The sequence below is a fragment of the Pleurodeles waltl genome, chromosome 3_2 (genome assembly GCF_031143425.1).
Source record: "Pleurodeles waltl isolate 20211129_DDA chromosome 3_2, aPleWal1.hap1.20221129, whole genome shotgun sequence".
NCBI classification, from domain to species: domain Eukaryota; kingdom Metazoa; phylum Chordata; class Amphibia; order Caudata; family Salamandridae; genus Pleurodeles; species Pleurodeles waltl.
This window is the reverse complement of record NC_090441.1, coordinates 216,456,724-216,471,316: the sequence shown is the minus strand read 5'-3', so window position 1 is coordinate 216,471,316 and position 14,593 is coordinate 216,456,724. Positions and strand designations below refer to the sequence as shown.

General features: G+C 50.0%; 1 protein-coding gene across 1 annotated transcript in view; it reads right to left on the bottom strand.

Moving 5' to 3' along the window:
• Window positions 1-3,673: 3,673 nt before the first annotated feature.
• The window catches only part of LOC138286721 (E3 ubiquitin-protein ligase TRIM38-like), a 43,461-nt gene continuing 32,541 nt past the window's right edge, over window positions 3,674-14,593 (bottom strand). Inside the window, exon 4 of the mRNA XM_069227236.1 lies at window positions 3,674-6,261. Coding sequence (XP_069083337.1) covers window positions 5,744-6,261 — 518 coding nt within the window. The 3' untranslated portion in view covers window positions 3,674-5,743. The remainder of the gene's footprint in view (window positions 6,262-14,593) is intronic.

The window sequence follows — 14,593 nt, the reverse complement described above, 5'->3', positions numbered from 1 at the left end:
GGAGGGGGGACCGCTACTGCTCGAACAGCCAGGTCTTGAGTTGCTTCCTGAAGGAGAGATGGTCTTGGGTCAGACGGAGGTGGATGGGGATGGAGTTCCAAGTCTTGGCTGCCAATTAAACGCGTTAAACTAACACTCTCACTCAGTCTCATTCTCTGGCAGTCATTCACAAATGCAGTTTCACTGACACAACGCTGTTGTTTTTTGCTCACCTGTCTTCCTTTGCTGGTAACTCAAGGAGCAGGAATCCAGTGCTGGCCATGGGAGCCACGAACGACGACTCCCCGTGAGGAACTAGACGCAGCAGAGGGGCCGGGTGAGAGGAAGAGTACCTCAAGCCCCCCCCCCCCCCGAGCTTCTCATAGGACTGAAAGCACAGCCCTATCAGAATCTGCGACAGTGGGGGGTCCTGCCCCCTGATGCTTTGTGTGGCCCCTCGTGGGCCTCTCAGATGCACCGATAAGCCCCCTAAGTGCCCCATCTTGCACCGAGAAGCCCCCTAAGAGCCCCATCTTGCACCGATAAGCCCCCTGAGAGCCCCATCTTGCACCAATAAGCCCCCTAAGAGCCCCATCTTGCACCGAGAACCCCCCTAGGAGCCCCATCTTGCACCGAGAAGCACCCTGAGAGCCCCATCTTGCACCGATAAGCCCCCTGAGAGCCCCATCTTGCACCGATAAGCCCCCTAAGAGCCCCATCTTGCACCGATAAGCCCCCTAAGAGCCCCATCTTGCACCGATACGCCCCCTAAAAGCCCCATCTTGCACCGATAAGCACCCTGAGAGCCCCATCTTGCACCGATAAGCCCCCTAAGAGCCCCATCTTGCACCGATAAGCCCCCTAAGAGCCCCATCTTGCACCGATAAGCCCCCTAAGAGCCCCATCTTGCACCGAGAAGCACCCTAGGAGCCCCATCTTGCACCGATAAGCACCCTGAGAGCCCCATCTTGCACCGATAAGCCCCCTGAGAGCCCCATCTTGCACCGAGAAGCACCCTGAGAGCCCATCTTGCACAGAGAAGCCCCCTGAGAGCCCCATCTTGCACCGTCAAGCCCCCTGAGAGCCCCATCGTGCACCGAGAAGCACCCTGAGAGCCCCATCTTGCACCGAGAAGCCCCCTGAGAGCCCCATCTTGCACCAATAAGCCCCCTAAGAGGCCCATCTTGCACCGAGAAGCCCCCTAAGAGCCCCATCTTGCACCGAGAAGCACCCTAGGAGCCCCATCTTGCACCGAGAAGCACCCTGAGAGCCCCATCTTGCCCCTATAAGCCCCCTGAGAGCCCCATCTTGCACCGATAAGCCCCCTAAGAGCCCCATCTTGCACTGATAAGCCCCCTAAGAGGCCCATCTTGCACCGATAAGCACCCTGAGAGCCCCATCTTGCACCGATAAGCCCCCTAAGAGCCCCATTTTGCACCGAGAAGCCCCCTAAGAGCCCCATCTTGCACCGAGAAGCACCCTAGGAGCCCCATCTTGCACCGAGAAGCACCCTGAGAGCCCCATCTTGCACGGATAAGCACCCTGAGAGCCCCATCTTGCACCGAGAAGCCCCCTGAGAGCCCCATCTTGCACCGAGAAGCACCCTGAGAGCCCCATCTTGCACCGAGAAACACCCCAAGAGCCCCATCTTGCACTGATAAGCCCCCTAAGAGGCCCATCTTGCACCGATAAGCACCCTGAGAGCCCCATCTTGCACTGATAAACCCCCTAAGAGGCCCATCTTGCACCGATAAGCACCCTGAGAGCCCCATCTTGCACCAATAAGCCCCCTAAGAGCCCCATCTTGCACCGAGAAGCCCCCTAAGAGCCCCATCTTGCACCGAGAAGCACCCTAGGAGCCCCATCTTGCACCGAGAAGCACCCTGAGAGCCCCATCTTGCACCGATAAGCCCCCTGAGAGCCCCATCTTGCACCGAGAAGCCCCCTGAGAGCCCCATCTTGCACCGAGAAGCACCCTGAGAGCCCCATCTTGCACCGAGAAGCACCCCAAGAGCCCCATCCTAGCGGATGTATCGGGCAGGCTGTGGCACGTGCAGTGTGCCACTAAATAAAAGGACTGTGCCTGTGTGAGGGGATCGAAGGAGACCACGCTTCTCACATGCACAGTCCAGACATCCACTGACAGAGTGTTGTGCATTTAAGCAGCACTCCATGGACCGTGGCTCAAACCCCTCAGCCCCTCCTCCTGTCACCAGGGGTCCGGGGGAGAGGCCGGGGGGGCTGCTTTGCACACTGCAGAGCTCATGTAAACACAAAAGTCATGAAATGATTCCAAGTGTGATCATTTAATGTAGCTGAGATTCCTTGGGCTCCCAGCTGGAGGATTACACCCTGGAGGCCCTGAGAAGGAGCCCACCCTGCCATCATCCCAGTGCTAGTCAGAAGGCTAGTGTTCTGTTAGTCCTAGGCTGTCTCCAGGTGTCACTTACCCTCCAGATCGGGCGCCATCCCGTTCCACCCTGCAGATCCGAGGTGCCCTTCAACCACTGAGCTATGGTGGCATGCACCGCCACCGCGCAGACCCCGGGGTCTGGATTCATGGGACTTTGGTGCAGGGCAGCACACTAGTCACTGTGTTGTGCTGCATCCAAGGGAGCCGGCAGAAATGCACCGCACTTATGCAATATGGCGTATTCCTGTCCCCTCCCACTGGGCCTGTGCAATTTTGACTGCCTGGTGCTGTGGTGCAAGGGTGTCTGCGTTGTAGGCAGGATTGAAGGGGGACCTTCCTGCATAAAAACAATCCATGGAGGCTTTTTCCTATTTCTGTATGTCCTGCAGAATGCAGCACACGTAGAGGAAAAAAACAAGGAGAACTAAATATATTTCTTCTTGATTTGACTCCCCTGGGAGGCGTAAGGTTTTGGTGCATCCCAAGGATTATAGATTCTTGTAAATCTGGAAATGTATCAAAGTCCGTGGGTGTTGAGTGGGAAAACCACTGTAACGCCCATGGTACGCATGCCTGACACACTGTGAGGCATTGCAGGGACTTGTGCTGCGTTGCCTTACTCCATCTCTATTAGGCCATTCAAAGCCACGTAAAGTGTCATTGCGTGGCCTCACAGATCTGAGTTTAAGGTTTGTGACGCAACGGCAGTACAAGGGGCTCATAAATGTTCCCCTAGGTATCTTTAACACTCTTGTTCCGATTCCACCCTCTGCCACCAAGTCTCTTTTACTGTCCAGTTCTGGTTCCAGCCCCAGTTATCTTCATCCTCTAACTCAGGGTCCCTCCCGTCCACCTCTACAGCCACTGGATACCTTTAACCCTCTGTTTCTGGCTCAGTACTGGCCCCCCATGCAGCTCCTAGGTACTTTTAAAGCTCTTAGGTTGTGGGCCACCTGCCACCCCCACTAGACCTTTTAACCCTCTAAGACCTGGTTCCATCCTATGCCACTCACGCAGCCTCTAGGTGTATTTAACCCTCTAGTGCCGGTTGCATCCCCTCCCACCCCTGCAGACCTTAGGGCTCCTTTACTCTGGATCTCTGATTCTAGGTGTCTTTACCCCCCACCCACAGTCTAGAGGTGTCTGTCACTGTCTAGTTCTGATTCTATATCCTGCAATCTTGTAATCATCTTTAACCTTCTATCTCAGGCTCCATCCCCTGTCACCTCTGCAGCTACTACTTATTTTTAACCCTCCACTTCTAGCTCAATGCCGCCCTCCCTCATATCTCCAGGTATCTGTTACTGCTCTAGTTGTGATTCCTCCTTGGAATGTTGCTGAATTGTCTAATGAATGCTTTAACAATATCTTTAGAACACTTAGCTTGGGTTTTTTTTTTTTGTTTCATTTTGTTTTTTTGTCATCATATTCTTGGTGTGAAATTCAGTACATTTTGGTGAGTTTGTGAGAGAAAACCAACTCATGACTGAGAGATTATAACAGTGTTACAGTCAGTTTTCAGATTACATTGCTGTGTGGATTGCTATTTCTTTTTCTGGTCTCCTTCCCTGCAGTCCCCTTCCTAATTCCCTTCCCCTCGCCTGGCCGCTCCAATACTCTGTGTTACAAAGGTTTCCAGAGTCGGAGGTGCCTGGAGGTGGCCCTAACTTGTCATCTCGTACAGATCCTGGGGAATAGGAGCTTCACTCTTACACTTGGTACCTTTGACCCTGTAGTTCTGGTTCCATTCTATACCATCCCAGCACACACAGGTACTTTGCAACCAGCCCTCAGGGTTGGAAGACCTGACATATAGGTGACTTATAAGTGACCTGGTGCAGTGTAAATGGCAGTGAATGGGTGCATGCACCATTTCACACAGGCTGCAATGGCAGTCCCGAAGAAGCCTTTGCTTGGGCTCCCTATGGGTGGCAAAAGAAATGCTGCAGCCCATAGGGATCCCCTGGAACCCCAATGATCTGGCTACCTAAGTACCATTTACTAGGGACTGATAAGGGGTGACCAATATGCCAATTTGGGATGAAATACTGTGTTACCAGTATGTAGTGACACATTTGAGAGGAGAGAGAGCATAAGCACTGGGGTCCTGGTTAGCAGGATCCCAGTGACACAGCCAAACACACTGATCTCATGCAGAAATTGGGGGTAATATGCCAAAAAGAGGGTACTTCCTTACACCTTGGTATCTTTAACCCTGTAGTTTTGGTTCCATACTCTGCCATCCCCGTAGCCTCTTGGTATCTTTGACCCGTAGTTTTGGTTCCATCCTCTGCCGTCCCCGCAGCCTCTTGGTGTCTTTGACCCTGTGTTCTAGTTCCATCCTCTGCCGTCCCCACAGCCCTTGGTATCTTTGACCCGTAGTTCTAGTTCCATCCTCTGCCGCCCCGCAGACTCCAGGTACCTTTAACCCATCTGAGGTCTGGAGCTCTCCTCTGCCATCCCAAAGACCCTGAATATATATTTGACCCTCTGGTTTTGGCTCCATCCCCTGTCACACTCAGAAACCTGTAGGTGTTTTGGACACTTTAGTTCTGGACTTTGACCCAGTAATCATGCTTTTTTCTTTTATGGTTTGAGTCATTGGTTCTGTTTCTCACTTGACTAGGTTTGTTATGTCTTCCTAATTGCTCCATTCTCTTTTCCTCTGATTCAATGATTTAAACTCGTGCTTTTTGTGCAGTTTTTTATAGCAGAAGCTTAACATGATGGTATTGAAGTGTTTTATGTGAGCACCAGTTACAGTACTCAATGTCCCATTCATTTCTTTATGCACGGGGTGATTGCATGATTTGCCCAGAATCACAGGATGTTGAGTCGACGCCGAGACTCTAATCTGGTTCCCCAGCCCTGGCCGGAGCAATACATCCTTCCTTGGGCCCCACTTGTCTGCTTCTCTTCTCCCACCTTCCATGCCTAAGATGTCCATTGCTCTGTCCCTCCTTCCTATCATAAAAAGAGAATCTGTGCTTGGGTGCATGGACAAGTCAGTGTCTTCAGAAGAGTGTATCTAAGAGCCTATCCAGGAAGCAGTTTAAAAAGGGTTGATCCTCGGCCTGAAATCTAGACTGGCCCCCCGAAAAGGTGTTGCGGGGTACATAGTGGAGGAGGTGCCAGTGTCTGGTAAATCTTAGTAATGTGGATAGTCTGAGACCGTGTATGGTCATGTGTAAAGTGAATATATAAAAATGCATAATGCCATTTTAAAATGTGGTTGCAGAATATACAGTTATAAAGCACATGCTAACTATGCACACTCATATGCACTAAAATGAGGAGACATTGGCAGAAGGTACCAAGTCTCAGACCAGAGGAGGAAGCCAGCCGTGGCCTCTAGTCAAGGCGCATCTCTGCAAACAAACCCAGGTGGAGGTAGGGGTACACCCTGTCAGTGAAGCCCGCCTCGGTGAAAGTGTAGAGATGCTCCATGGTGTCAGCATTGCACAGGGACAGCCGCCCCCCCTCATAGTCCAGGTGCACCCCCAGCCTCACCGGTTCCTCATGCAAGGTCAAGGGGGTGGCTTGAAGGGATGTGAGAGCCACATACTGACCCTTCCTCCCCCACCGTGCCACCACCCAGACCCCCGCCTCAGGTTCCTCTATGACCCACTCTTCCAAGCTGGCAGTGTCTGAAGCGACCCCCAAAGACCAGCCGTCGCCTTCCTGCAAGAGCTGCACCTCCCAGTAGTGCTGTCCTGTGGAGAAGCCGCTGCGTCCCAGTACACAGGCCTCGTTGAACTTCCTGAAGTGGTCAGGGATATCCTGCTCCACATTTGAGCGCCTCACACGCCGTTCACCCTCAGAGAGAACGAGCCACCGACTAGCTGTGTCTGGATCCAGGAGCACCGTCTCTACAAAGGGAGCAGACACCAGAGAAGATAGAATTTATAATCAATCGTTGAATGAGACTCTGAGGCAAGTACATGGACATGTAAACAAACGTCCTCTGTGTCACCATGGCGCAAGTATGTCTGCATTGCATGCAGGATTTCTTTTGTGCAGAAAAGGGCACCTTCCTCCACAAAAACAATCCAGAGAGGTGTATTTCTCCTTCTATATGTGATGCAGAATGCATGGAAAGAGGAAAAAACAAGGAGAAATAAAAACATTTCCCCTCATTACGCCTGTTCTGGGGAGGTGCAAGGTTCTGGCACTGCCCCAGGTTTATGTGATTAAGTAAATCTGGGGCTGCGGTAAAATCCATGACTGTTGCGTGAGAAAGCTCCTTGCGCTGCCTTGCCTTACTCCATATCTATGAGGCCATTCAAAGCAACGCAAAGTGGCTGTGCGTGCCTGCATAGATATGGTTGAGACGATTGCTGTGCTGGAGTGTCAAAAAAAGTGACTCAACGCCAGCGCAAGCCTCTCATAAAGATGCCCCTTAGCTCACCATTACCTGCTGTGGAGACACAGGAAAGATCAGAAACGCATTTAAGTTCCATGCGAAAATCAGTCTTAATGACGCTGTTAAAAGTAGACGTTTAAGTAAATGGCCCCCCTGGTTCTATGTTACAAAGCACCAGCTCGCTCTGCTTGTAAGTGTGGCCACTGCACATAATCAACGAACCCTATAATGATCAGAACCAGCGCTCACACTGTTCTGACATATTAGTAAAAAGCTGAGAACTGGGACTAAGCATTACTGATGGACGTGCAACTCACAGGATCAGTGTATAGAACAAGCACTGACAATGCAAATAGGCCTGATTAATAAATGAAACTGCCTCTTCAGTCATTGCTAGGTTTGCACTCTGTCACTCAGTCACTCATCTATTCACTCATTCATTCACTTATTTAAATACAATAATATTGACAAACTTAACAACATGCAAGAAAAAGAAAACGTGCTGCTGCATAAATATGGGATTATTATGCTTGCGAAAACAAAACAAAAAATTAAATATGGCAGTAGGTGGCCATCTTGCAAAGGTACTATACATAGTGTGTGATTGTTTTAAAGTTCCTTCATGGCCATCATATTTAGAACCAAAATGTGTACTGTCTTGTAAGGGTAAAGCAATTATACACTATGGACGAGGACATTCTATGACGGTTGCCTGGTTCAGAGGCAATGGCCGCATAGGATGCAGCACTATTGGTTTCATCAAATGCTTTTCACAAGAAATAGGCTCGGCCTGCTGCCTATAATTCATAAGAAATAGATCAGACCTATGGCATCGGAAATACCTCTTGCCAGTGAACGAATCAGACCTTTAACCTTTATAATTTGCTTGTCTCTGCAGGCGACTCAAGCCCGTTGTATTGAGCTTACGTTTTCTCCAAGGCGACCATCAGGCGCAGTCACCAAATGACAAAAGTACAGTGCAGAATACTACCTCTCCGAAGAGGGCCAGCAGGGATGCTCACAGTCCTCACACTGCAGATCTCCTATAGCCTTGGTGTGTCAGAGGGCGTAACCAACCCGCAAACACAGACTGTTGTACCGTCACCCTTGGCGCGGTTTCACCCTAACATTTTGCTTTCAGATTGCCTGTTTTTGCTGACTTCACTTTTGCTGGCCTTAGGCCTCCGCGCACTTTACTGCTGCTAACCAGCACAAGGGATTGTGCTCTCTCCTTTAAACATGTTGGATTGGCTAATACCCAATTGGCATGTTTAATTTACTTGTAAGTCTTTAGTAAAGTGGTACTACATGTACTCAGAGACTGTAAGTTAAATGCCATTAATGGGCCTGTAGCACTGGATGTGCCACCTACTTAAGTAGCACTTTAAACTTGTCTAGGGCATGCCATTTCAGCCTGTATGTGCAGTTCTAAAACTGCCATTTTGACCTGGCAAAATAAACCTTATGCCCACACCTTCCTTTTTAACACATATAGGTCACCCTTAGGCTATGCCCTGGACAGGGTGCAATGTATTTAAAACGTTACTTTTAAGGTTTATATGTCCTGGTAGTGAAAAACCCAAACTTGTTTTTCACTACTGCAAGACCTGCCCCTCCCATTGGATAACATTGGAGTTACCTTATTACAATTTAGAAGTGTAATTTCCAAATGGGAACAGGGAACTGCATGATGTTTGACATCTCTGGGACTGGAATTTAAAATCCTAACTGAAGTCAGATTTTAAACTACAATTCCAAAAATGGCACTTTAAAAAAGTTATTGCTTTAGCCATATGGTGCCTGCAGCCTGCCTCTGGATCACATGACTGGTGTGGTTGACAGTTGGGCTTTGTGTATTCCTCCAAGACATCCACACACAACGGGGAGCTTAGATGTGAGTGAATGGGCCATCACTGACAGGATGGGAGAAAGAGCTGGGCAGACACCCAATGTGGGAAACTGGCACCTTGTTGCAGTATCTCCCCATTTTGTACCTGGTTTCTGAATGCAACTTGGACTGGAGTAAACTAGGACCCCGCTAACCAGGTTCCCAGTGCCAGTGTTCTTTCCCTAAAATTGCAAAGGTAATTGGATACACCTTTAGCTACCACTATAAGTCCCTAGTAAATGGTACTTAGGTACCCAGGGCATGAGGTACTAAGGGTAGGCCCCTGAGGGCAGCAGCACTGATTGTGCCACCCTCTAGGGCCATGCATCCAGATGCACCCAGCACTGGCATAGCAGGCTGGGTGTCCTGGTGCAAACCTTAAACACAAACTCGATGTGGCACACTACCTGAGTGCCCTGTCCACCATACACTGCATTTACTATGGGTAAGACACCCCTCTAGCAGGCCTTACAGCCCTAAGGCAGTGTGTTCGATATTATACGTGAGGGCATAGCTTCATGAGCAATATGCCCCCACTATATCTTTGCCAAACCTGGGACATAATGAGTGAATAGAGCAGACATTTTAATACATGTGCTGGTCACCTGTCAACATGAGTTTCCTAGGTACATGATGGCCACTCTGCACCTTGGATGATAAGTCCAAACTTGTGCCAGTCAGACACCCACACATTCCATCAGACTCACACATCTATAAGACACCCACATATTCCATCACACATCAACATATTCCATTAGACCCCCACACATCCCATTAGACACCCACACATTGCAGCAGACTCCCACACATTCCATCAGACACCCACACATTCCATCAAACACCACAAATACCGACAGACTCCCACAAATACCAACAGACTCCCACAAATCCCATCAGACCCCCACACATTCCAAAATACTCTCACACATTCCAAAAGACACCCACACACACCATCAGGCACCCACACATTGCATCAGATTCCCACACATTACATCAGACACCCACACATTCCATCAGACGCCCACACATACCAACAGATAGTACACATTACACCAGATACCCACACATTACATCAGAAACACATACATACCAACAGACAACCACGCATTTCACCGGACTCCCACACAAAACATCAGACACCCACACATGCCAATAGAAACCCACAGATCCTGTCAGACACCCACACATTCCAAAAGACACCCACACATTCCATAAACCCCCACACATTCCATAAGACCCCCACAAATTCCTACATACCCCCACACATTCATTCAGACAACCACACATTCCATCAGACACCACACTTACCAACAGAGACCCAACCCATTCCATCAGACTCCTATATATCCTATCAGACACCCACATACTCCATAGACCCACACCCATTCCATCATTTACCCACACATTCCATCAGACTTCCACACATCCCATCAGACACCCACACATTGCATCAGAGTCCCACACATTCCATCAGATACCCACACATACCAACAGACACCTACATATACCAACAGACCCCCACATATTCCCTCAGAAACATACACATTCCATTAAACTTCCACACATCCCATCAGACACCCACGCATTCCTTTACTCACCAACACATGTCATTCGACTTCTACACATTGCATCAAACAACCACACATTGCATCAGAGTTCCACACATTCTATTACCCACCCACGCATTCCATCAGACACCCACACATACCAACAGACACCTGACATAGAGGCTGGCCCGCTATGTAGTGTGTAAAGCTAGGCACACTGTACAGGAAGTCCAGGCAACCACACGTTGGTTTCCAGAGATAAAAATCAGATCATCTAATGCTCCAGTTTTGGAGGTAGCTGGTCGAGCAGTTAGGCTAATCCAGGAGATGCTAAGCATTTGTTGTACTCACAGCATCAATCATGCACCACACACACTCAATGAGTAACTCAAGACCAAAATTTATAAAAATACTTCTGATTTTTATATAATTTCTAAGACCCAAATGGTTAAGATACATTAAGTACATTTGGAGTTATGCTTTTTCAAAGTTTTAATAAAGTTAGTCTTTCTTTGTGTAATTACGCACCATGGGAACCAATAGGCAGTCACTTTTAAAAATGCATTAAAAATTGTACTGTTGAGTTACCAGTCTCTTCTTTTGCAGGGTGGTCGATGAAGATGGTGGGCACACTGTGCCAGCTGGAGAGCCTCGGGCGGCTTCCAGTTCCGGCGAGAGCAAAGCTGGAAAGTCTCTTAGCACAGGGCCACTTGGAGGGGCCACCTGGAAAACGAGGCGGTTTGCAGGTTTAAAGGTGGTGCCTTAGGGTCCCCTTGGGCTGTCGAGGTCACAATGGGTTAGGGACCCATGGCACACAGCTAGTTCCGCGATAAAAGGCTCAGGGCGGCCAGATGCAGTGCGAGCTCGAGGTCTTGGGGGCTGTGAGCACTGGAGCCGTTTGGGGCAGGAGGTAAGTCTTCTTCCAGGGGCCCTTCAGAGCGCTTAGGTCACTCTGATGGGAGGTCCAGGGTGTTCCTGAATTCCCTCGACTGGGGCTGCCTCCTGGTCCAGCTGCAGCTCTGGGTCAGCTGGGTTGCTGTTGTCTGACGTGCATTGACCAGTACCTGAGGTATTGGCACAACTCGGCCACAGAAGGGCGCAGTGCCACCAAAGTTAGCATATTTATAGGTCTCATCTGGGCTGTTGTAGGTGTGTTGTCGCGGTCCAGCTGCAAAGTCTGGTTGCGGATATGTCTGCCAGTCAGTGAAGTGACCCTCATCAGTTTTCTGGTTCCTTGCAGGTTTCTTTGGTTTCTTGAGTGGTGCCTTCTCTCAGGAGGGAGATCTCTGGCTATTTGCGAACCTTGGAGATCCTATGGGTATTTGAGGTTGGTCCAGTGGTCATCTCCTCCACAGCGGCGATTGTCGGGACACAGATGTAGCAGGCATGGTCTTGGCTCCTCTTCTGATGCAGCAGGTCCTCAGTTCTCTTGCTGTGGTCTTCTTTGGGGCTGTCTTCTTCTTTGTCTTTTTTAATCTAGTTTCTTGGTCTAGGGGATCCCACTGAATACTGATTTCAGTAGGCGTTTTAGGTGGAACCTGGTAGTGTCCAATGGGACACTTACCCTTTCGGTGGCTACACCCACTACAGTGACCACTTCCTGTGAGAAGGGTCACTACCTGTAAGGAAATGTCTCCCTGTTGCAGTTACCCCTCACTTTTTGCCTGACACCGATGTTGACTTGACTGAGAAGTGTGCTGGGACCCTGCTAACCAGGCCCCAGCACCAGTGTTCTTTCACTAAAAATGTACCATTGTTTCCATAATTGGCACACCCCTGGCACACAGATAAGTCCCTTGTAAAAGGTACCAGTGGTGCCAAGAGCCCTGTGACCAGGGAAGGTCCCTAAGGGCTGCAGCATATGGTGTGCCACCCTAAGGGACCCCTCACCTTACACATGCACACTGCCATTGCAGATTGTGTGTGTTGGTGGGGAGAAAAAGGCAAAGTCGACATGGCATCCCCCTCAGGATGCCATGCACCCAAAATACTGCCTGTGGCATAGGTAAGTCACCCCTCTAGCAGGCCTTACAGCCCTAAGGCAGGGTGCACTATACCACATATGAGAGCATAGCTGCATGAGCAATACGCCCCTACAGTGTCTAAGTCTATTCATAGACATTGTCAGTACAGTGTGGCCATATTAAGTATATGGTCTGGGAGTTTGTCAAAAACGAACTCCACAGCTCCATAATGGCTACACTGAACACTGGGAAGTTTGGTATCAAACTTCTCAGAATAATAAACCCACACTGATACCAGTGTTGGATTTATTTACAAAATGCACACAGAGGGCATCTTAGAGATGCCCCCTGTGTCTTACCCAATCCTTCAGTGCAGGACTGACTGGTCTGTGCCAGCCTGCTGCTGAGAGATGAGTTTCCGACCCCCTGGGGGTGAGAGCCTTGGTGCTCCCTGAGGCAAGAAACAAAGCCTGCACTGGGTGGAGATGCTTAACACCTCCCCCCTGCAGGAACTGTAACACCTAGCAGTGAGCCTCAAAGGCTCAAGCTTCGTGTTACAATGCCCCAGGGAACTCTAGCTAGTGGAGATGCCAGCCCCCTGGACACAGCCCCCACTTTTGGCGGCAAGTTCAGGGGAGATAGTGAGAAAAACAAGGAGGAGTCACCCACCAGTCAGGACAGCCCCTAAGGTATCCTGAGGTGAGGTGACCCCTGCCTTTAGAAATCCTCCATCTTGATTTTGGAGGATTCCCCCAATAGGGTTAGGGATGTGCCCCCCTCCCCACAGGGAGGAGGCAGAAAGAGGGTGTAGCCACCCTCAAGGACAGTAACCATTAACTACTGCCCTCCCAGACCTAAACACACCCTAAAGTTAGTATTCAGGGGCACCCAAGAACCCAGGAAATCAGATTCCTGCAACCTTAACAAGAAGAAGGACTGCTGACCTGAAGCCCTGCAGAGAAGACGGAGATGACAACTGCTTTGGTCCCAGCCCTACCGGCCTGTCTCCCAACTTCAAAGAATACTGCAACAGCGACGCATCCAACAGGGACCAGCGACCTCTGAAGCCTCAGAGGACTGCCCTGCACCCAAGGACCAAGAAACTCCAGTGAACAGCGGCTCTGTTCAAAAACCTGCAACATCTTTGCAACAAAGAAGCAACTTTAAAGACTTCACGTTTCCCGCCGGAAGCGTGAGACTTTCCACTCTGCACCCGATGCCCCCGGCTCGACCTGCAGAAAACCAACACCTCAGGGAGGACTCCCTGGCGACTGTGAGCCCGTGAGTAACCAGAGACGACCCCCCTGAGTCCCCACAGCGACGCCTGCAGAGAGAATCCAGAGGCTCCCCTGACCGCGACTGCCTGTAACAAGGGACCCGACGCCTGTAACCAACACTGCACCTGCAGCCCCCAGGACCTGAAGGAACCGAACTCCAGTCCAGGAGCGACCCCTAGGCGGCCCTCTGCCTAGCCCAGGTGGTGGCTGCCCCAAGGAGCCCCCCCTGTGCCTGCCTGCATCGTTGAAGTGACCCCCAGGTCCCTCCATTACTTCCTATTTAAAACCCGACGCCTGTTTGCACACTGCACCCGGCCGCCCCTGTGCCGCTGAGGGTGTACTTTCTGTGCCTTCTTGTGCCCCCGCGGTGCCCTACAAAACCCCCCTGGTCTGCCCCCCGAGGACGCAGGTGCTTACCTGCTGGCAGACTGGAACCGGGGCACCCTGTTCTCCATTGAAGCCTTTGTGTTTTGGGCACCTCTTTGACCTCTGCACCTGACCGGCCCTGAGCTGCTGGTGTGGTAACTTTGGGGTTGCCTTGAACCCACAAGGGTGGGCTACCTTTGCCCCAACTTTGAGACTTGTAAGTGTTTTACTTACCTTCAAACCTAACCTTTACTTACCTCCCCCAGGAACTGTTGATTTTTGCACCGTGTCCACTTTGAAAATAGCTTATTGACATTTTTACAAAGACTGTATATGATATTGCTTTTATTCAAAGTTCCTAAAGTATCTATGTGAAATACCTCACATTTAAAGTATTACTTGTAAATCTTGAACCTGTGGTTCTTAAAATAAACTAAGCAAAGATATTTTTCAATATAAAAACGTATTGGCCCGGAGTAAGTCTTTGCGTGTGTGTTCCTCATTTATTGCCTGTGTGTGTACAACAAATGCTTAACACTACCCTCTGATAAGCCTACTGCTCGACCACACTACCACAAAATAGAGCATTAGAATTATCTCTTTTTGCCACTATCTTACCTCTAAGGGGAGCCCTTGGACTCTGTGCACACTATCTCCCACTTTGAGATAGTATATACAGAGCCAACTTCCTACACTACCCTAAACCTCATTGGCTATTTTCCTGTCATCTAACATGGAGGAAAATGAAATGGAGGGTCCACTTTGCCTGCAAGCCCCCGGGGGTGGTGCAGGCTCA